The sequence below is a fragment of the Pleurodeles waltl genome, chromosome 2_2 (genome assembly GCF_031143425.1).
Source record: "Pleurodeles waltl isolate 20211129_DDA chromosome 2_2, aPleWal1.hap1.20221129, whole genome shotgun sequence".
NCBI classification, from domain to species: Eukaryota; Metazoa; Chordata; class Amphibia; order Caudata; family Salamandridae; genus Pleurodeles; species Pleurodeles waltl.
Window position 1 is genome coordinate 236292826 of NC_090439.1, and position 21750 is coordinate 236314575.

Sequence of the window (21750 nt, forward strand, 5' to 3'; positions counted from 1 at the left end):
GTAGTACTGGAAAATAAACAGGTTTCCGAAGACCTTCAGAGCTAGAAGCATCCTCGGTGTGGTGGCAGAAGCAGAGATCTATCCTTCCCAACAAATCCATTAATTGAACACATCAGAATGTGGCACAACTAATGTAGAATCTACAGTGACGCATTTTTATTTAAATATGTCAAAATAAAGTTCCAGTGTCAGGGATGAAAACTTCAGTGGTGGGAAACAAAGGGAAATTACATCAAAATAGCCCACACTGGAAGTGCAAAACGGTGGAAAGAACTGATTGGAAACAATTTGAAACGAGGAACGTTAAGGGGCGTACACCTACTGATGACCCCCCTTTTTAACTTTTGAAGATACAGGGGCATATTTATAAGCGCCACCTTGCACCACATTAGTGTAATTATTCTTTTCGCTAATGTGGCCCAACGAGGCTCAAATCCTCGCGCCACATTTACAAAGTGGCTCAATGCATGCATTTGCCACTTTGTAACCCTTTATGCTACATTATGCCTGTGCCAGGCATAAGGTATGCAAAGGGAGCGTTCCCCTGTTAGGGTGACTGAAAAAATGGCGTAAGGAAATCTTAGAGATTTGCCCCCTACCCTGCACCATGCTGCGCCGTATCTTATATATGGCGCACATATGGTGTCAGCAGAGGGGTGTTAATGGTGCGCTATGAAAGTGGCACTGCACTAGGTGCAGCACAACATTCCTTAAATATGCCCCACTGTATTTTTGGGAGAGCAGTTACAGTTCAAGTTGGCAACAGTGTCTTCACTGTGCTGAAGAACCCCGAGCTGTTTTCACTTTTAGATAAACAATAAGGCTAATCCATGGGAAAACCAAAACTCCAAACAATATCATGGGAGCAAACAATCACAAATGTTATTTTATGAAATGCCTGTACCTCTCAAGGTACTAAAGTACACATTTTGCGCTTTTACAAAATAAATATAGCTCCAAGATGAGAATGTCATGTCATGCAGCGTACATGTTTAGATTTAATTTCAAGTATATTGTTTTCTTTTTTCATTAACACCTCTTTTTGTAAAAATACATTAAGAATTGTTTAGTCAGCATTTGTCGTGAAGATAAATATTTGTATATATCATGCAAATTGCCTGGTTTTATTGGGACCGTGAACTGGAAAGTTATTAATGGTCATAGAAAAAAATAGCCTGAAAGCGGTTTTGTTTGTGTCTTGTGTATCACATGATTTGTTGAACTTGGAGATCTGATGAAGCGCTTGTAGCTCGAAATAGTCCAATAGTGTGACACAAGATGCAGAGGCTTATATTTATAATTTTTTCATGCAGCTCAACGCAGCAAGCCACCTTACTGCACTGTGTGAAAGGGAAAGGGGCAAGAATGTGCCATACTTAACATTACATGGCACATTCCTGTGCTTTCCTAGCACTGGTGCACTTTTCACTGCCTAGCCCCAACCCATGCACCCTTGCATAACGGTGTAAAGGTGCCTGTGTTGTAGGCACAATTGTTTTTGTGCCTTGCGTTAATCTAGATGTATCAAGCCCTGCTGGGCCACGCAAGGTGGCCTTGCATGGCTTGATAAATCTCACTTAGGTTTTGCGTCGCCCTTGTGCCCCCTTGCATCTCACCCAGACATTTAAAATATAGATTTTGCTACAGCAGTCCTACCCCCTTTATGGCTACTGTGTTTTTTCATAATGAGGTTTAAGGTTTGGAAGGATAGTGGGCAGGGTGTCCTTTCACAAAAGGTTTACCACTGAAGCATTCCTTTCACTTGGTTACAGAACACCTCAATAGGATACCAGGGTATCATGATTCTTTGTTAAAACCAATTCTATGGTAGGAAATGTTTGTTCTAAAACATACCATCCACCAAAATAGGCATTTAGATGGATGTTGTTAAATGGTTGAGCATTTGCAATTTGGTGTCCATTAGATGATACATTCAAAATGTACAACCTACAGATTGAGTGGAATATTGCTAATCTTTACATGATAAAAAGCAAACAAAATTTATTATACAAAACTATGTAAAGTACTCATGTTCCTCCGTGGAAAATGTGATGGACTATAAAACTGACAAAAATATTAAGTTTTGTGACTGGAATTGAGCAATGTAGGGGCGCTGAGTTAAGGTTGCTGAACTCTTCTGTCTTCTGACAATGCTAAATCAGTGTACAGGTAAGAAATGTGGTATGGCATTGGCACAACGTCGAAGGGAATCAAGAAGGATCAGCAGAGACCTCTAACTGCAACATCTATAGAGAGGATGTTGGTGAATAACAAGGGCGCGCAGGAGCATGAGGACCACTGCCATAGGTAGATTTAGTTGCAAAAGCGAGCATGTTCGCCTGTTCACAAAGCGTAACTCTTTTCTTCTGCATCGAGAACAATTTCAGGTATATTCCAATATCCAGAGTCTTCATCATAAAAGGAGTCCTGTATGATGTTGTCCAGATTGCTGTAATTACATGCCAGAGGAATTAAGCGTTGGATCTGCTCAACAACCTGCTGGAAGAACTGTGATTCTTGCTGCAGCTTGCGTATCGTGCTCAGGTAGTCATCCCTTTCATGCTCAAATTCAATTTGTAAGTCATTGTTCTCCACCTCTGCAGCTACCAGCTAAGACAAACAAAGGGAAGAATAAAAAATACATTAAGCTGGCATACAGAAGAAAAGGAAATGTAATGGATAGAAGGTTACACGTATTCAGAGACAGACTGAAGAAGGAAAAAAACTTTGGGGAATATTTACAAGCCCCTTGTGCCACCTTAGCACCGCCACAGCATCATTTGTTTGGCGCTAAGGTGGCTTTTCTCCCACCCATATTTACAAAGTGGTGCAATGCTAGCATTGAGCCACTTTGGGACCCCCTTTGCCACATTATGCCTGCTTCAGGATTTATGTATGCAAGGGGACATTCTGACGCAGGGAGGCCTGAAAAAATGGCGCATTGAAATTTACAACATTTCACTGCACCTTTTTTCCATCATTTTTAATGCCTGCTCAGAGCACACATTAAAATGAAGCACCCATTATATACAGTGGGCCTCCCTGTGCTTTGCTGCACTAGTGTCAACATTTTTTACCCTAGTGTAGCAAAGCGGCACAATAGCATCAAAAATGTTGACGCTATTGTGCTAATGACCGCCATGGTGCTCTGTATTGTACATTCAGCGCATCTATGGTTTAAGTGCCGGTAGGGGGGCCCGAGAAAAGTGGCACATCATCTATGATGCGCCACATTATTGTAAATATTCCCCTAAATGTGAGTTTAAGAAGAATGGTGTTGTCTATGATATTGTAAAAGACTGAATAACAAAATGGAGCTGAAGAAAACAGCAGAGAAACTGACAAAGAAAGGAAAAATTTGTTAGTAAAAAAAGATGGATAAAAAACTTTAATGAGACAAGACTTCCACAGGTAAGGATAGGGGAAATGAAGGAAAAGGTAGGAAGGCTGGATTTCAGGAAACAACATAAAAGTGATATGTGGGAGACAAGCCCCTGCCCTCTTTTTCTCGCTACATCATCATATGCATTTTGCAAAAAATGTCTCTCATTCTCAGGTTCTCAGGTTTTCGCAAACCATTCTTCCTAGTTGTTGCTTTTCTGTGGAAGCCAGTCCACTTTATTCTCACTTGTGGCCATATTTACAATGAGCTTGTGCCACAGGTGCAGCACTTTTTCTGACACACTGACAGCGCAGGCTGCAGGCCCATATCTACAAGGCCACGGCATTACCTGGCATTGTAGATATGGAGTAAGGCAACGTAGTGCATGTCTCTGCGTTGTCTTACTCTGCATCAAAGAGGCGTTCCATGGGTGTTGCAGTGTGTGTTCCCACGCAACACCCATGGACTTTGACTCATTCCCAAATTTACAAGGATTTGTAAACTGTGAATGTGTCAAAAGCCTACACCTCCCCAGTGGAGGCATAAGGGAGGCGTAACAAGTAGAAATACTTTTATTTCTCCTCGTTTTTTCTTTTTTCTATGTATGCTGCATTCTGCAGCACACATAGAATGAGGAACGTGCCTCTTGTGATTGATTTTGTGCAGGAAGGTGTCCCTTTCTGCACAAAAACACTCATCGCTGCAACACAAGGTGCCTGCATTGGCGCATGGCAGCCCATTGTGCACCAGCGCATGGGAAAATGACAGGAATGTGCCATATCTTGTAGATACTGCCCTTTTCTTTTGATGCAGTTCAGTGCAGCAAGAAGGCTTGGGCTGCTTCTCTGCGTCAAAAGCTTGCAGATATGCCCCCTGGTCTTTTGGTTCTCTTCCTGTTTCCTAGTTCATGCAAGAACATACCAATCTTTATGTGAAGAAATAGGAGATGTAGAAAACTCTTGTAAATATCTCAGTGGTACATTCTTGTGAAAGAAAATGGGCACGTAGAAAACTTTTTTAAATGTGTAGTGGTTGTAGAGAGCCACCCGGCCTCTACTATACTTTGTGGCCGCATAAACTCATAGGGCCAGGCTTGTCTCAAGGATATAAATAAATGAGTGAGTAGTCGCTCGTGGCCACTGCTGAGATATAGGCAATATGTGTGTGTTTATTAATTTAATGCAGCACAGATTAGCAAAAATGTGTCCACCAGGCTGTGGACACAACAGTGGTGACGAGGACAGCAGCTCTTACCTGTGTGCAGTGAGCCCCGCTGCTCTCATGCATCTGCTACTGCAACGCATAGTGTGTACTGGGGCGTGTTGCCCTACAGAGTGAGAGGGAGAGCCGCGGCATTCTCCAGTGGTCAGCCCACTTCACATGAACAAACCTGCAGGTGAGAGAGTCTTCCTGTCCTGGTCCGGCGGCCACATCCACTCCTGGCAGAGGCCGCGTACCTCTCAGCCGTGTACTGGGGCTCACTCGCATGGGAGGCATCTCAACATGGTGTGGTGCACATCCATAGCACCACCCTGCGACCGCTCCGGTCATCTCATCCTGTCCTGCTGTGCGGCTGAGAAGGGGTCCATTGTGAATGCACGGGTTACGCCACATGTCAATCCAGCACAAAGGAGCTTCATGTACTGCCTCTCGGTAAGGCAGGGAGGCCCGGGGGATATTAAGGAGAGTGGGAAATCTTTCCTAGCATGGGGCTGCTGAAAAAATAGATAAAAACATAGAGTGCTGACCCACGGTAAAGGACGTTTAGCAGGGCTCAAGTGAAAAAGAAAAAAACAGCAAAACAGGAAAAAGAGGGTTAAAGGTCATAGAGCCCAGAAAAAGAGATAGGGACTGAAAAAAAAAATAGACATAAAGCAGACTAGATCTTCATAGCATCTGGCGCAATGATAAACCAATGCCAGGAGACCATGTGCGCCTGCCACCTGCCAATATGCACACAACTCTATAGCACCACTACCCCTGTTCAGCGAGCTAGCTAACACCGCCATGGGGCAACAAGATGACACTCTTGGATCAGGTGAGTGCAACACTACTTTCACGCCACCCGCAAAACTGACTGAGCTATCAAGAGATCACTATTGGTGCACTTTGGTGGCTCAAAATGTTATGATCTGCTTGAGACTTTGTGCAATACAGTAGGGGACGCTGACTCCGATGCTGCAGTGACAGCCCTAAACAGACACTTGGATCAACAGCTCAATCCTGATTATGAGCGCTTTAAACTATGCCAAGCCTAGGAAGCAGAGGAAGAATCAGTCAACATGTTCTACGCATGACTTAAAAAGCTGGTGAGCATGTTCGTGAGCACTGATCAACTAGAAGAAATCCACGCCCAAAAAAACAGGGTTGCAGGTCCACGGAGCTCTGGTGCTCTATCCTGCGACAGCCCAGCATCTCTCTGTAGATGACACTTTGGTCCTAGCCCGAGTCTATGAGCTATCAAATAGCACGGCTGAAGACATGGAAGTAGCATAAGGGAAAGGCGCAGCCTTGAGTGGGCCTCAGAAAGGAGCAACCCAAAGACAAACTTCGCCTTCCCGTCCATCAGGCGCCTCAAGGCAGGTGGGTGACAGATGCAGCAATTATGGTCTGGAATTCAAAATCGCAAATGTGCGCATGACAAGAGTGTTGTGCATGCTTAAAATATGGAAAAATCTACAGTTTTGCCGAGGTGTGGTGAAGTGAAAGACAAGGGCACACAAAGGGGGTACCAGAAGACAACAACTGCTGCACCTTCCCTCAACAAGGGGGAAGCCAAAGATACACTATGTAGCAGTGGGCAGGGCACCTATCTGGATGATGATGAAGACAAAATATTTGTAATATCGTTTGTCTGGAGGGAAGGCAACAAGAAGAAGCCACTCTCCACGTGCATGGTCAAGACAGAAGGCACGGTTCTCGCAGCAATGATTGACACAGGCGCATCTGTAAATATCGTGGACTCAGTACAATTGAACCGAATCATACCGAATCATACTGCGCCCCACTCATTCCGCCACCGAAGCACAAATCTATACTTATGGAGGCACTGAGCAACTGCCCTTCAAGGGGACTATAGAAGTTGATGTATCGAGGGAAGGCCGCTGAACCAGAGTGAGATTTCATGTCACCGAAGGATGTAAGGGCACACTGCCAGGGTACCACACACCAGGAGACCAGGAGCTAGTGATTTTTGCAAAACAAGTGCACGAGTTGCATGCTGTGGCAATGCTGGAAGAATTTCCCCAGCTGTTCACCGGGCATGACCAACTAAAAGGTAAACAAATCCGACTGTACATCGATGAGACAATAAGGCCTATACCTCTATGCCAGCAAAGGGTCCCCTTCTACCTGTGGCTACAAGTGGAACAGTAACTGTGGGACTTAGAACAGAAGAGAGTCATAGAGGTTGCTGCCCCTATCCCGTGGGTGTTCCTGCTAGTCATTGCACCGAAACCAAAACAGCCCAGAGCCATTAGTCTATGTGTTGACAACAGGTTCCCAAACAAAGCCATGCGAAGGGAGCGGCATATTACAGCAAACATGAACAACATTGTGGCGGACCTGAATGGCATCCAGTGGTATTCGAAATTACACCTACATGCTAGTTATCATCAGCTGGAGCTTGAACTTACCAGCAGGTACATCACAACATTCTCCACTCATATAGGCATTGAATGATATCGGAGGCTCAATTTTGGAATTTCATCAGCTGCAGAGGTATTCTAGTACACCATCAAAGAAACCCTCTCTAGGGTGATTGGGGTGCTAAATATAAGCAATAATATCCTGATCTTCTCTGAGAACCTGGAAGAGCACCACATGCGGCTGAGGGCCTCTTTGAAGCGATTGGCAGAATGCAGTTTGACACCGCACTGATAAAAGTGCTCTTTCTACCAACATCTTTACACATGATGGCCTAAGGCTGGAGCCAAAGAAGGTTGATGCCATCAGGAGTGCATCCATACCCCAGAATGCACCAGAAGTACAGAGCCTCCTGGGTATAGCGACGTACTGGAGGAGGTTCTTTACTAACCTAGCTACCCAGTCGGAGCCGATAAGGGCGTTAAAAAAACTGGATGCCCCCTGGGAGTAGGGACTGCAGGCTGATAAGGCATTCCGGCAAACAAAGGGACCCTCTTTGATGACGCCACCATGGCGTGTTTCAAGTCTCCAGTGAACAACAGAGGTGGTGGTCAATGCTAGCCTGGTGGGGCTAGGGGCGGTGCTCTTAAAGGAGCAAGCAGAAGCATTGTGAGTACCCACTGCCTATGCGAGCAGAGCACTTTCTGACACAGAAACAAGGTATGCTCAAATCGAGCAGGAAGCATTGGCCATCCGGTGGGCACATTGCCACTTCCATCTCTGCTTGTGTGGTCGGCAGTTCCGGGTGGTCACTGACCACAAGCCCTTGATCACGTTGTTCACTGGTGTCTCCCTGGATAGACAGATAGGCCATGCAGCTACAGCCGTACTCTTTTGAAGTAGTCTAACATCTAGGTGCAAACAACTCGGCGGACTACATTTCGAGGCACTCATCGCATCCCAAAGGAGGGGACCAGACGGTAGACGATTAAGGAGCAGAGAACTTTGTGCCAATGGTCGTACTCAAAGTGTGTCCCAAAGCGCTAACCATCCAGCAAATCCAAGAAAGGACCGAGAGAGACGAGAGCATCTCCAGAGCAAACGAGGCACGCGCCAGGAGCCAGTGGAAACATGTCCTCAATGCTTCTAGATCGCTAACGCACACAGACCAGATGACGAAAAGCAAGATATGGTGAGTGTGAAATGAGCTGAGCACAAGTAAGGAGGGGTTGTTGCTCAGGGCCCTGCACATTGTGATGCCACAGAGCCTGTGGGCCAGGATGATTGACCTAGCACTCCAAGGCCACCAGGTTGTGATCAAGACAAAGGCAAGGCTCCAGGACAGTGTTGTTCCCAGGGATGGACTCTCAATTGGAGGAAAAGGTGTGAAACTGCCACTCCTGCGCCATCACCAGGGCAGACTAACCCCCAGCAATAATAGTGGAGCCCAGCCTGAAGCTGTGGTCAAAAGTGAATATGGGCTTTGGAAGTTTCCTGGATAGGTGCCTCACAGTGGTCCCTATAGACTCACACACCACGTTCCTGATAGTTCACCTGATACAGTCAGCCGCCTTCTCAGAGGAAAAGCCGGTCTTGGAGAAGACATCTGCCCTGGTCGGGCCTGCCCGAAGAAATAAAGACAGATAACAGTCCCCCGTTTCAGGGCCAGGGGCAGGGGGTGTCTCTTGATCCGACAGTGGTGGATTAACTGGGTGCGGATGTTGTTGAGTAGGAGGTGCGGGGAGCAATAAAGGATATGGCAAGGAGCAAGGTACCGGTCCTCAACGGGTTTCTGATAGAATTCTGTGCTGCTTTCACATCAGAACTTGTTCCTAAGCTGGCGGCGCTTTTTAGTGACTCATGGCAGCATAGTCAAATTCCACCTTCATTTAGTGGGGCTGTCGTGTCACTGCCTAGAAAAGATAAAGACCCTCTTCTTCTTGACTCTTTCCACCCCCTGTCTAAGCCCAATGTAGATGATAAGATCTTAAGTAAAATACTGATGAATCGACTACTTCTTCATATGTGTTCCCCTGCTCATTCAGATCAAAGTGGCTTCATCACTACACACAGCACTATGCCTAACATTCGTCAGTTATTTCTGGCCTTGGATCATCGGGATTTTCTCCCGCCGGAGGCATTGGTTATTTCTGTGGATATCTGAAAGGCGTTTGATTCACTCCGCTACGAGTTTACTTATGCTACTATACTTAACATGGGCCTGGGTCTTCCCTTCATTAAGTGGTCTAAGTTTCTTTACATAGATCCCCCGACAAGGATATGTAGTGGAGCCTTGATCTCAGAGGCCTTCCCGGTGGTGCGGGGTACTGAGTTGGGTTGCCCGCTTTTATTTGCGTTGGCCATGAAGCCCTCTGCTTGCATGGTCCATCAGGGAATACATAATCGGGCCCTACACATTACACATTGCCTCTTACTGTATTTATCTTTCTCTATATGCAGACGATATGATGCTGTACCTTAGGGGCAGGACTCTGACTTCTTGGGATCGGTATTGGCCTTGTCGGACTTTGGGACTCATTCAGGACTCAGGATAAATTGGACTAAGTCCTGTGTTTATCTCTTGAGGGGAGATGTCCATATGCTTAGACCTATCCCCTCGCTCCAATGCTGCATTGGGAGCGGAATACCATAAAGGATCTAGGTGTGGCTGTTTATTGATCCACAGATTTGCTATATGCCGGTAATTTCATACGTATGTTAGGTGAGTTGCTGCGCTCTGTTACCTTCTGGTCTACCTTGCCTCTATTAGTGAATGGCTACGTGGCTGTATCCAAAATTATTATACTACAGCGTCTTCTTTATCTAATCCCTGCCCTCCCATTGGGTTTACCTCTAAAATTCTTTAAGGAACTAGACGGTTTGCTTCTCTCGCTTTACTGGGGCTCCTGACAGCGTTGGGTGGCCCTCTGGAAGTTGCGCTTGCAAGTGTCTGATGGTTGCCTAGCTGAACCTGACCTGAAGTTATATTACATAGGGGTGCAGCTCGAGTGGGTGGCTCGCTGGCGGGCGTTCCGGTGGAAGTTGCCGAGTGGGGCTCCCCCTCAGGGATTGCCTCCTGGGTTTTTTGCTGAAGCCTACACCTGCTTCCAGGGCACGGACCTCGAATGTCCTGGTCAGGACAGAACATTAAGTGTGAGCTCATGCTTTATGCTGCACCCGATCGCCGACCCTGTACACTCATGAACTCCCTCTTCTGGTGATGGAAAGTTGGAGCTGTTCGGGGGGTCTCCATGAAGGGTTGACAGTGGTAATCGATGTCCTTGCAGATCTTTTTGCCAGAGGGTGAGCTGTGCCCTTTTTCGTTCCTCTGGGAGTCTAGTCTAATGATATCGCAAGGAGCCATTTCATTGTGCATGGAGGCTAGACTCGCAAGATCCAGGAATGGTAGGGTACAGGAATCGCAGAGCCCCCAGAGCATGACTGCTTGCATCTCCTCTTCCTTATCACGGGCCGAACCAGAGCGGTTACACTACTGTATATGGCCCTGCTGGAGGGGGCATGACTGGATCCTTCGGCCCTCAGGCCACAGTGGGAGGCAAACCTCAGGATGCCTCTCTCTAATTCCTTCTGGAAAAATATAGTAGACTCTAGCCCTAAGGTGTCTCGTAATGCACGTTTCAAACTCATTCAATTATCGTATTTACACTTGGCCTATCTTACTCCCCGACTCATACATGCTACGTTCCCAGCCGCAACCTTGGAGTGTCCCCGGTGAGTTGCCAAGGATGCAGACTTTTTCTATATGGTCTGGTCCTGTCCAATTCTATTACTCTACTGGATGACAGTCCTCCAGGTAGTTCGGGGGGCCACAGATAGGGAATTTCTCTTGAGCCCATCATTATGTCTGCTGGACGCCATGATCAATTTGGGGTTAGGAAGGTCACAGATAAGTTTCTGGATCTGACCTTGATCCTCGCCTGCAGACAACTGACAATGAGTTGGAAGTCCGCCAGTGCACCCGATACATACTGCTGGTGGTCGAAAGTGAAGAGTTGGGCGGACAGCGAGCGGAAAGTGATCCGCCAGGAAGCGGCTCAGCTGCATTGGACACCATTTTGTTTGCCTGTCAAGGCAAGGGCCTGAGGGGGCTTAGTGCTATCAGATGGTTCTCCATCTGATTGTCCAGAGCCTGGCCTCCGGTGGCACCCCCTGTTAGCTTCTGGGGACCTGCATGTTGTAGACTTGCTTGGGGGTGGGCTGGCTCTACTTATCCATATTGGTCTGGTGCTCATCCTACACTTGTATTGTCCGTACCTCTCTTGAGGTACTGTGTTGCCCTGTAAGAGATTGCTGAGTATGTTATTGCCTCTAACTGTAAAGTTACTTATTAACCAATCGTGCATGTCCTGCTTCTACGCTACACCTGCCGGCACTGTTTATGTTTTCTTAAAGTATTACTGTCGTGATTCATTAGAAAAACCAATAAAACTATTTTCAACTATACCGGTGAGCAATCACCCTGAACATCCAGGTGGGAGACAATGTCATCATGTGGGACCACCACCCGGAGCGGAAGATCCCCCTTCCATGTCAAAACCTGGAAAGTGGTAAAGATCAATGGCACAAGGGTACCGTACAGCGGATGCATGACACCGCTGTGAAGACTGTGTCATGGTTCAAGAAGGTACATGGCCTTCCAAGAGACTCTGATGCGAGGTTGGTTGAAATCAAAAATGCTAGTCAAGAGGGACTGTCCACTAATCCGGCGAATGGGCCCAGATAATATCACCTATCTAGATGGCCACTGTTCAGTGTCTCCAAACATCGTGGAACAGTCATGTTCTATGCAGATCACAGACAGTATTTAATGTGCAGTGCTCAGTGGGATAATTGCTTTTGTCACAGTGATCCTTTTGTTACTGTGCAGTTCATAAGTTACAATCATAATCTAGCACAGTGGGCTATGAACTGCCTTCAAAGAGCTGCATGCAAACTGCAAGGTACAGGTTAGAAAGTAATTTTTTTTTCCCAGTTATTAACTATCCTAATTTTGCTAAACAGGGTTTGTTGGGGTAGAAATAAATTGTTATTAGTAAAGTTAACCCTAACCACTGTGTTATGTTCTAAATCCTGAGCTTATTTTTCCCCAGACCAAGCACTCTTTAAAAATGCCTACTAATATGGATGATGGGAATCCTACACCTTGTAGTCCCTTTTGTCTTATGTAATATTTTTGATACACTAATGTACACACTTTGGGGGTCATTACAAGCCTGGCGGATGGTGTTAAAGCGGCGGTAAGACCGCCAACAGGCTGGCGGTCTTTTTTTCCGTATTATGACCATGGCGGTTACCGCCATGGTCATCCGCCGCTTCACCGTTCCGCCTGCCAGGGCGGAGATGACCGCTGGGCTGGAGACCTGGGTCTCCAGCCCGGCGGCCGTCACAATACCGCCGCCGGTATTTCGACCCGGCTTACCGCCGTGGATTTCCAGCGGTAGGAACCGCCATGAAATCCATGGCGGTAAGCCCTATCAGTGCCAGGGAATTCCTTCCCTGGCACTGATAGGGGTCTCCCCCACCCCCCACCCCCACCCGACTCCCTCCCCTACACCCCCCACCACCCCTGCCACCCCCTAAAGGTGGCAGGGCCCCCCTCCCCACCCGACCCCCACATCACATAACTCACACACACACAACACGCACGCAGGCACCACCAACACACAAACACGCACACACACCAACATACATGTCTACATCCACACACTCAGACATGCACACATCCATACAGACATACACGCACTCATTCCCAACACACCCAACACACCCGCAAGCATACACGCACTCACACCCCCCTCTACATACACAGACGCACACCCCCATGCACCCACACAACACACAACACCCCCCCCACCCCCCTCCCCTAACGGACGATCGACTTACCTTGTCCATCGATCCTCCGGGAGGGGATGGGAGCCATGGGGGCTGCTCTGCCGACACCACACCGCCAACAGAACACCGCCGTGCCGAATCACAGGACGTGATTAGCTGGGCGGTGTTCTGTTGGCGTGGCGGTGGAGGTGGAGCAACCTCCACTTCCCCGCCGCCCGCCAGTATGGCTGTTGGCGGCTCTCCATTGTAAAAAAGACGGAGAGCAGCCAACAGTCATAATACGCTGAGCGGCAAACCGCCACTACTGGCGGTCTTCCGCACGGCGGTCCCTCGGCGGTCTTGTTAAAAAGACCGCCGAGGTTGTAATGACCCCCTTTGTATGTGTATGTATATTGGTATGTAAACTCCTCCAAAACCCCACGCTGGTAAGAAAGGTTCTATAAAGAGGCACTATTAGAGGTTGATGGTGAAGGAATCATCGAAGAGCCCCCAATAAATATTGCTGTATTCTGTGCACTGTGAGGCCATCATTAACTATGTTATAAAAATAATACAATTGAATATATAATGAAAAATGTGTTGTAGAATCCACTGTTTTTGTCATTTTCCCCAAATGTTCTGGGGAACCCACCAAGCCCCACTGTAGAGGTCAGGCTCACTTGCTATGCACCCTAAGGGAGCTGGCCCCATGTACCACCCACATAATGCCCCCTTGGTGCTAATTAATCTAAAGCAGTACTTCGTGCTGCTTAGCATTAATTTTATAGTACTTTCCAGCGCAAAAGAAGTTTTGCACTGGATAGTAAATCAGGAAAAAAACAATTTGGGCCTCATTTACGAGGCCCTCGTGCCACCAGATTGCGACTTTTAGTGACAGTCCGGTGGCACAATGCTCTGCGCCATATAATGAGGTGGCGTTAATCCACGTTTTTTTGCTTAATGCTGCCTTGTAAATGTGTCCTCTTACATGCATCCCTCTGCATGAAAGGAGTGTGCAATGGGTGTTGCTGTGGGTGTTCCATCATAACAGCCATTGCATTTTGAAGCTGCCCCAGATTTACTATGAATTGTAAACCTGAGGCATCGCCAAAAACTAACGCCTCCCCAGGGGTATTTAGTCTGATTACACCATTGGAAACCTTACAACTGTGATATTGGCAACAATTACTGTATAGAATATTATAAATATTATGAATACAGTAGATATTAGCAAACCTGGTACGTTTCTTTGTGTGTCACGTATTCCTAAATTCCAATATTTAACTAAGTTACATTCATGATCACTTTTGTTAGTAATAGCAACCAATGCTTCAATTGAGCTGCCAGTATTCAATTTACCCTAGAAAGAGCTCACTGGGGTATGACTGAATACTGGCACGTCGATTGAAGCACTGGCTGCTATTACTAACAAGCATTTGCAATCCAATCAGTCTCACATTTGTGAAAGTTAGAGCTCTTGGTGCTGGAAACAGCATTTTGTTTACTTTTGTTTTTTTTGTATGCAGTGGAGTGATGATATTTGTATAGCGCTATTGCCATTCGTATGACCAAGCGGCGCTGGAGAACCAGAAAACGGGAAATAGGTTATGAGGGAGGGGAGACACGAGTAATATGGTGGCAGAAAAAAAATAAGTAACAACATCCTGGAAAAAGCAACACTGATAGAGAATGCAAGATTAATTAAAGCATGTGAAATGTAATTAGGAAGAGCATGGTTACATTAATATGCTGGCTGAAATAGACCTGTAACCTTTATTGTTCTAATGTTCACGAAGCCGTGAGATGGTGCAGTACCACAACCTCAATTTGGGATAAAAGTAAACCATTTACCAACAACATCACAGGATTTTTGAAAGGCAGGCCAAGGAACAAATTAAACTGATTGGCACGAGATAGGCGTGGTTAAAGCCCACAGAACAGATCACAATATGCCGAAAAGCAGCACTTGTGCGCTGCTATGCTCAACCTAAAAAGACACACATTTTATGAATAAAACCTACCATGACCAGCAAAGTGGTCTAGTTACACTCTGGGCACGAACATGTAACATGAAATCCAGGAAACATTTTGGTGGAGTTTGCCTCCAAGAATCAGAATATTTCACGGAGCCCCTTGTTAATATCATGTGTAAGCCACCCTTGCTGTTGTTGATGGAATGTAAACAGAGGCTCTGGCAGCGCAGCATTGAGCTTGGAGAAAACTGTATTGTGCCAAGATTCCAGGTTTTAAATCATACAAACCACGTACCCTAGCATCCCCTTTATCCTGTGGACAAAAGGGCCACTTTAAGTTAAAAATGCAGGTTTACTAATACCTCTCAACACACATTTGCAGATAGTTCCTTTTGAAGTAATGGCTCTTGGACAAATAAACACCACAAACAATTCACAGACAAGGGAAGCCCCTGGCATGAAAAGGCTTGAATTTCACTGCTGTTTTTAAAGCACTACGTTTGTCACGGTTTCGGGTGGGTCTGATCAGGACTATGGTTGGGACACCCCTTGAGGTCACAGAATATCCTAAAGAGGTAGTATACTGGGACAGAAGAGCAGCTAAAGGCATACACGGAAAGGACAGCTATGGACAGGCACAGGAAAGTAAAAGCAGGGCAACCCTTGTGTGAACAGGAAACAGATTACTAATGGACAAACACGCTGGGGTTGCACACAGAGTAGGGCGCAGAACCTCCCACAGTGACAGGGAATGTCAATGCCTCTGTGCAGTTTGCTCTTACAGATAGTCACCCTGCCAGCCCCATAGAAAGGAGGCAGCAGAAGTGATTCTGTCTCTGGACCCTAGAGCACAAACAAGGATAGTGCTTACATACACAAGACACGCTCTTGTGGGTCCAGCTGGAAACACAGTGGCGATTCCTGAGAAAACAGCAATAGCACACTGTCACTGTTAGGCACGAAAGACAGCGTAAAACACTAGACAAGGATGGGGGCTGGAATTGCCTCCTGGAAACCAGTACCTAACCCCAGTACAAAGGAGAACACTTATACACTGGTGAAGACTGATAGAACACTTACCAGACACAAATAACCAAGAAGAAACGGAAACAGAAGGGAACAAACTAAGAGGCAGAGGCAAAAACTATGAACAGGCTCAGGCTGAAGCAAAGGCGGGACTAGGACTTGAAAACATGACGCAAACTTCTGGCTGGGACAAACAGAGACAGGACTGGGAAACTGAGAGCAGGCTTTGGCTGGAACAGGCAAGGGCAGGGCTGGAATACAGGGAGTAGGAAATGAGCAGTAAACAGGACTGGGAAACAGAAAGAAGGTTCAGGCTGAAACAAGGCAGGGGCAGGGCAGAGAAACAGGGAGCAGGCTCTGGAGGAAACAAACAGGCACAAGGCTAAGAGATAGGGAGCAGACTCTGGTTGGAGCAATCAGGAGCAGGGCAGAAAAAAAGGAAACAGGATCAAGCTGGAACAGAACAGGAACAAAACTGGAACACCATCCGACAAAGGGTCTGTAACAAAGGAATCAAACTCCAATGCACGACGGGGATCTTGAGGAAATGGCTGCTTATAAGCAGTTCCAAGCTGGGCTGCACAGGAGATGTCTCAGGTGTGTGTAATTTCAGAGACTTGCAAGTCCTGGAGTAGAGGATCCGGTGAAAAGGACCAACTGGACTTCTCCCATAGAAAACAATGGGAAACAGAATCCAGGTTTTCCTGACTTCCAGGCTGTGCATTATGGGATTTGCAGTCCCAGGAAGCAAATGTAGTACTACACAAGTGTACCATGGAGAAAAGAGAAACAAACAGGAGTCAGCAAGGGACTCTAGATAGGTGTTCAAGGTGATCCCCAAGGCTTCCGATAGTCCCCTTACAGCGCCCCCTGGAAATGGGACGACAGAGTCGTAACAACGTTGAACTTTGGAGTGTGGGTATTAGCAAAACAATTGTGTCACCTATAAAACATACGTTTTCTAGCTCTATTGTCTGTGTACTGTTTAAACACAAGTTGCCTAAAATACCCAAAGGGCTGCTTTTTCAAAGGTTTACCAGAACTGCTTGGCAGCGGCTCCAATAAAAGTTTAAATTTGAAAGGACTGTGGGAAGGGGCAGAGTGGCTGATCCCCAAAAGCTCCCCTCTGTTTAGGACACAGCCATGCCCAAAGGCTCGGTTCATCACAATACCTTTGCCACTCACTGTGGTAATGTTTGCAATGCACACGACTGTGAGTGCCACTGCCCCCTTGGTGCCAGGGCCAGAGTTGCGGCCATAAAGGAACGGCCTGCTGTACCATACTCTTCCAACCTCGGGAACATGATACACCTTTGTGGTTTAACAAGACAAATCCAGCACTAACAGCCTCAAATGGTATGGCGCTAGCCCACCCATAGAAACTGGAGCGAGGGGGTAGTGGAGACAAAGACAACATGAGTGTAAAATGTAGGCCTTTCAAGAGAAGAAGCAGACACCATTTGTTAAATAACTGGAAACGATCAAATCCAATTCCTCCAATCGAGTTTGCGCTGCATGAAACTTGAAATCGATATGGCTGCAATGGAGTGTAACGCAAAGGGGGGGAGACTAAGAAAAAAATTGTGTTCCTACACTAAAGTATATGGCCGGTTGTGCGATAATCCATGTAACAGAGTCAGTCTGCAAGGCAGTAATAAACTAGCCTCAAAGCGGGACAAACGTAAAGCATTTACCAACATCATCAAGGGATTTTTGAAAAGTTGGCCTCGGAATAAATTAAAATGATGGGCGTGGTTAAAGCCCACAGAATAGATTACAACATGTCAAAAAGCAGCAGTTGTGTGCTGCTATGCTCAGCCTAACAAAATGATCATGAATGTAACTTAATCAAATATTGAATTTTAGGAATGCGTCACACACCAAGAAATATGTACTAGTTTTGTAAATAGTTACTGTATTCTTAATATTTTATACAGTAATTTTTGCCGATTTCAAGGAAGTTGCAAGGTTTCCAAAGATGTAATTGGATTAAACACTGTGACTAGACCAGTCTAAGATGGCGACTCCAAAACACACTTGTTTATAGCACCTATTGTTGTAAGTCTGTTGTTTGTTTTTAGTTATGCACATAACTTTAAAATCACAAATGAGAATTGTTTGAGAAACTTGACCCGTGAACAAAGGGTAGGATCCCCGAAACGCATTTGGTGGCAGCTGTTGCTGCAATCAATTATGGAACACTTTATTAGACAAGAGCTGGCTCCTTGTGTTCTTTAAAACAAAAACACTGTTGTTGTACTATATATATATATATATATATATATATATATATAATAGTTAAGTACATCGTATATATATTTTTTCATTATTCTTCCACACTTCCACATATACTTTGTAAGTGTAGGAAAACCTACCTGCAATGTAGGCTCCTTCTGCCTCTGAAGTTAGGACTCACGATGTACTGTCTGAGATTTAAAGGTAGTATACCCGCATGACTTACACACACAGATATCCATATAGAAACAAACACATATACATGTGTAACTAGTAAGACATGTAACAAACAAACTGAACAGCTACTGCTAGGAATCCGCTGCTGTTGCTGATTCCCACGTAGGGTTGTGGAATCATTTTTAATTCCATAATATGATGAACTGTATTCTACTGCTTATAAATTGGAAGCAAAGAACGAGAATATGTTGTCCCAAATTGTGAACCAATAAGTGAAAAAGGAATGATAGAGAGAAAGGCAGTGGGAATAATCATTCAAGAAGATAGTGGTAGTAGAGAGAGTAGAAGCCAAAAATAGAATAGATACCCTTCTTCGCATTTGTTTCAGCAGATGTCTGCTGGCCTGAAGTCCCTCATCACTGGATTCCTCTATGTTTAGCAGTATGTGATCCCAGTTTTCCTCTTCCCTAATTTTCAGGGCTTCTCTAAGCTCTCTCTTCCGTTCGTCGGCATACATCTTCCTATGTTTATGCTTCGCCTTTAAGTCTTTATCCATTGCATGTTCTCCTCCAACAACCTGCTGTTCCAACTGAGCTAACCTGGAGAATGGGATGGTTACAAATACGTTAATAAATACGAGTAGTTATTGTTTATCTGAATGTAGCTGGTACTGGGGTAGCAAGGTATCAGTAATATGATGCAGTGGTTCAGCTGCGTGTGTAGACAGCCACTGATGCAGCTGTTCATGACCTGCTTGGCTGGCACTGTCAGACATATAGGGATTCTAAGAAGCTCTAAAGAGTCAGGGCAATGAAACAGCTGCTATGATTGGGATTGATTGTCAAAAATGCCCCTTTTCAGATAAAGTACAGTCAAAGAACAAAATATTTGCAAAGTGTTTCCAAACAGTTTTGCACCATTTTTTCATCATGCTTTACATTGATCTACTCCTCTCTAGCTCGACCAATGTTCTGTAAATACTTGTATATACATACACAAGCGTGTAAGAGGTTTTCCAAACAAAAATGCATTCCACTTCTCAATTGTAGTGTCCTGCAAAGCATTTTCTCCACAAACAGACAGGGTCTAAAAGGTTAGTAGGTCGCAGAAAAAGAATGGAGGAAGTATTTCCCATCTTAGAGAGGGGACAACATTTACATTACTCACCAGTAATTTATCAGAGTTCAATCTTCCTTATCGTGGTCCTCACTGAGATGTGTCTGCCTCCACCAGGCAAGGATGACAAACTCCAATCATGATGACAACCCCCCTTGTACTAGGAATAATAGGCGCTGCCTACCGTGGATACACCCCATGTATATCAAGTTGGAGTGGAAAAATGACACCCCCCTTCACAATCAATTTGAATGGGTTGACCAATCATTAAAGGAAGGGTGAGACAGTACACTGCAAGGAGGAAGACTGGACTCAGGATAATGGAGTTACCCGTAAGTAGTTCAACATTACCTCTTCATTGCATTCCTCAATTGTGTCCAAACTAACAAAGAGTACCAAAGCTAAGAGCCATACAAACAACACTCATTCAAGAAACAGCTTGCTGAAATAATAGTTTCATTAAATAGTCTCTACTGTTACTTCAAAGTAGAAAGAACCAAATATATCATTACATGCAGTATACAGAAGGCTATAATGCTTTTTGAAAGTTGAGGGAGAGGTCCAAGTACCTTCTTTACACATATCCAGCAAAGGGACACCATTTGATTCTGCCCAGAAGCCGCCATATGTATTGTGGATCTAACTTGTCAACATACTGGACAGGAAGCCAAAAAATGAGAAAGGCTCAGGCAGTGGTAGTTTTTATTCAACAAATGTCTACTGAGTAGGCTTCCTTTCCTTTTTGACTACACTCAAATTTACAAAAAAGGGAAACTGATTATCAGTAAGACACTACCGTCTGGGAATAGATCACACCTAATCTGCTTGAGTCCACGTCATGCAAATCTACCTCATTCGGCAAGGAAAATGAAAGGCAAAATTATGAATATATAATTTTCTGCTCTTAATAGATATTCTAAGCAGCATGAGGAACAACATAAAGATCTAGCCTCAAAGCTAGTCTATCCAGTAAATCCACAAAAAGGATGCCTGCAAGAAAGAGAGCCCACATCCCCCAACCTTCTGGTTAACTTATAATCTTTAGTATTCATGTTTATATAAATGTTCTTCAAAAGTTCAGAGGGTCATCTCTTCAATGCATCTAACAATAAGGCAATTCTCAAAAAGGAACCATGGAGTTGGTGAAATGAGGGTGTAAAGAAAACCATTCAGAAGTACAAATAGCCAATTCAGTGCAATATTCAAGCCTACTTCAGGAATCCCTGAAAGCCATAATGGCAACCCACGAAAACCTAAGGGTTGAAACGTTTAAAACCATCTAAAAATCTTCCTGAAGAAAAGAAAGTATATACAACTTATCACCCTGTAAAGGGTCTATGTTAAAAATTGGATCTCTAGTTGGCAGAGGTATGCACCCTGTCCAAGGCGGCACCACAATCTTAGTCAGGCTAAATCACAACACAATCTAAATTATCCTGTGCAGGCTTAACTTAGAAGACTGTGGGGGTCATTCTGACCCCGGCGGGCGGCGGCGCCATGGAGGATTCTTTGGGGCAGGGGTAAACCGGCGGGAAACCGCCGGTTGCCCTTTTCTGACCGCGGCTTTACCGCCTCGGTCAGAATTGCCCATGAAGCACCGCCAGCCTGTTGGCGGTGCTTCCGCAGCACTCTGCCCTGGCGGTTTTCAACCGCCAGGGTCAGAATGAGGCCCTATGTGTAAAGTATTTGTGCAATAACTCATACAGTAAACACCATAAAAAGTACTCCTCACCAGTTTAGGAAGTAGATAATATTTATCTGAATAAAATAAGGCCATAATATCTAGAATCCAATGTACACAAGTAAAGTTATGAATTATGCAAGATTATTATGACATTGTGACGGAGTCGTTCCCAACAAGTTGATGCCACTCGCTGGGGAGTGTGGGCCGGTCACAGAGTCACACGGACTCCAGGCACACTGCCCTTGGTAAACAAGGAAACAAAGACATAGCATGGAGTTGGGGAGACAAGGCATCGCTGGGGCCAGTGCTGCGTCGGTTCCTCCCTGCAGCCTAGGAGGTGAGGTGTTGTTCCTTACTGTTGCGCAGTGGAGGCAAGGTGTCAGTTCCATCTGGTTGCGGGGGACCGGATGCGGCGTTGGTGGCAAGGTGTCGGTTCCTTGTGACACAGGGGGGTCGATGAGTCCAGCCAGTCAAGACATGATGTATCGACTTCGAAGTGTTGTGATCAGACCGCGGGACTTCGGCAGCATCGCAGCAACATCAGACTTACGATGCAGGCCGCAGTCTTTGCGTTCAGCGAGGACCATGGAGCAGGCAGTGGTGCGGTGCCAGACAATGGGGCTGGTTCTGGAGTAGTCAGTGAACTAGCTAGGAGCCAGTAGATGAAGTTTTTGTTGGCCCTGGGACTTCAGAACAGGAGGCAAGCTCAATCCAAGCCCTTGGAGAGCACATGTGGGGAA

At 45.7% G+C, this 21750-nt stretch overlaps 1 protein-coding gene across 1 annotated transcript in view; it reads right to left on the reverse strand.

The window, feature by feature from the left end:
* Positions 1-1597: 1597 nt before the first annotated feature.
* LOC138275894 (kinesin-like protein KIF17) overlaps positions 1598-21750 on the reverse strand; it is a 1877333-nt gene continuing 1857180 nt past the window's right edge. Inside the window, exons 19-20 of the mRNA XM_069219138.1 lie at positions 18578-18809; positions 1598-2610 (exon numbers count right to left, since the gene is read on the reverse strand). Of these exons, the coding sequence (XP_069075239.1) occupies positions 2344-2610; positions 18578-18809 (499 nt within the window). The 3' untranslated portion in view covers positions 1598-2343. The remainder of the gene's footprint in view (positions 2611-18577; positions 18810-21750) is intronic.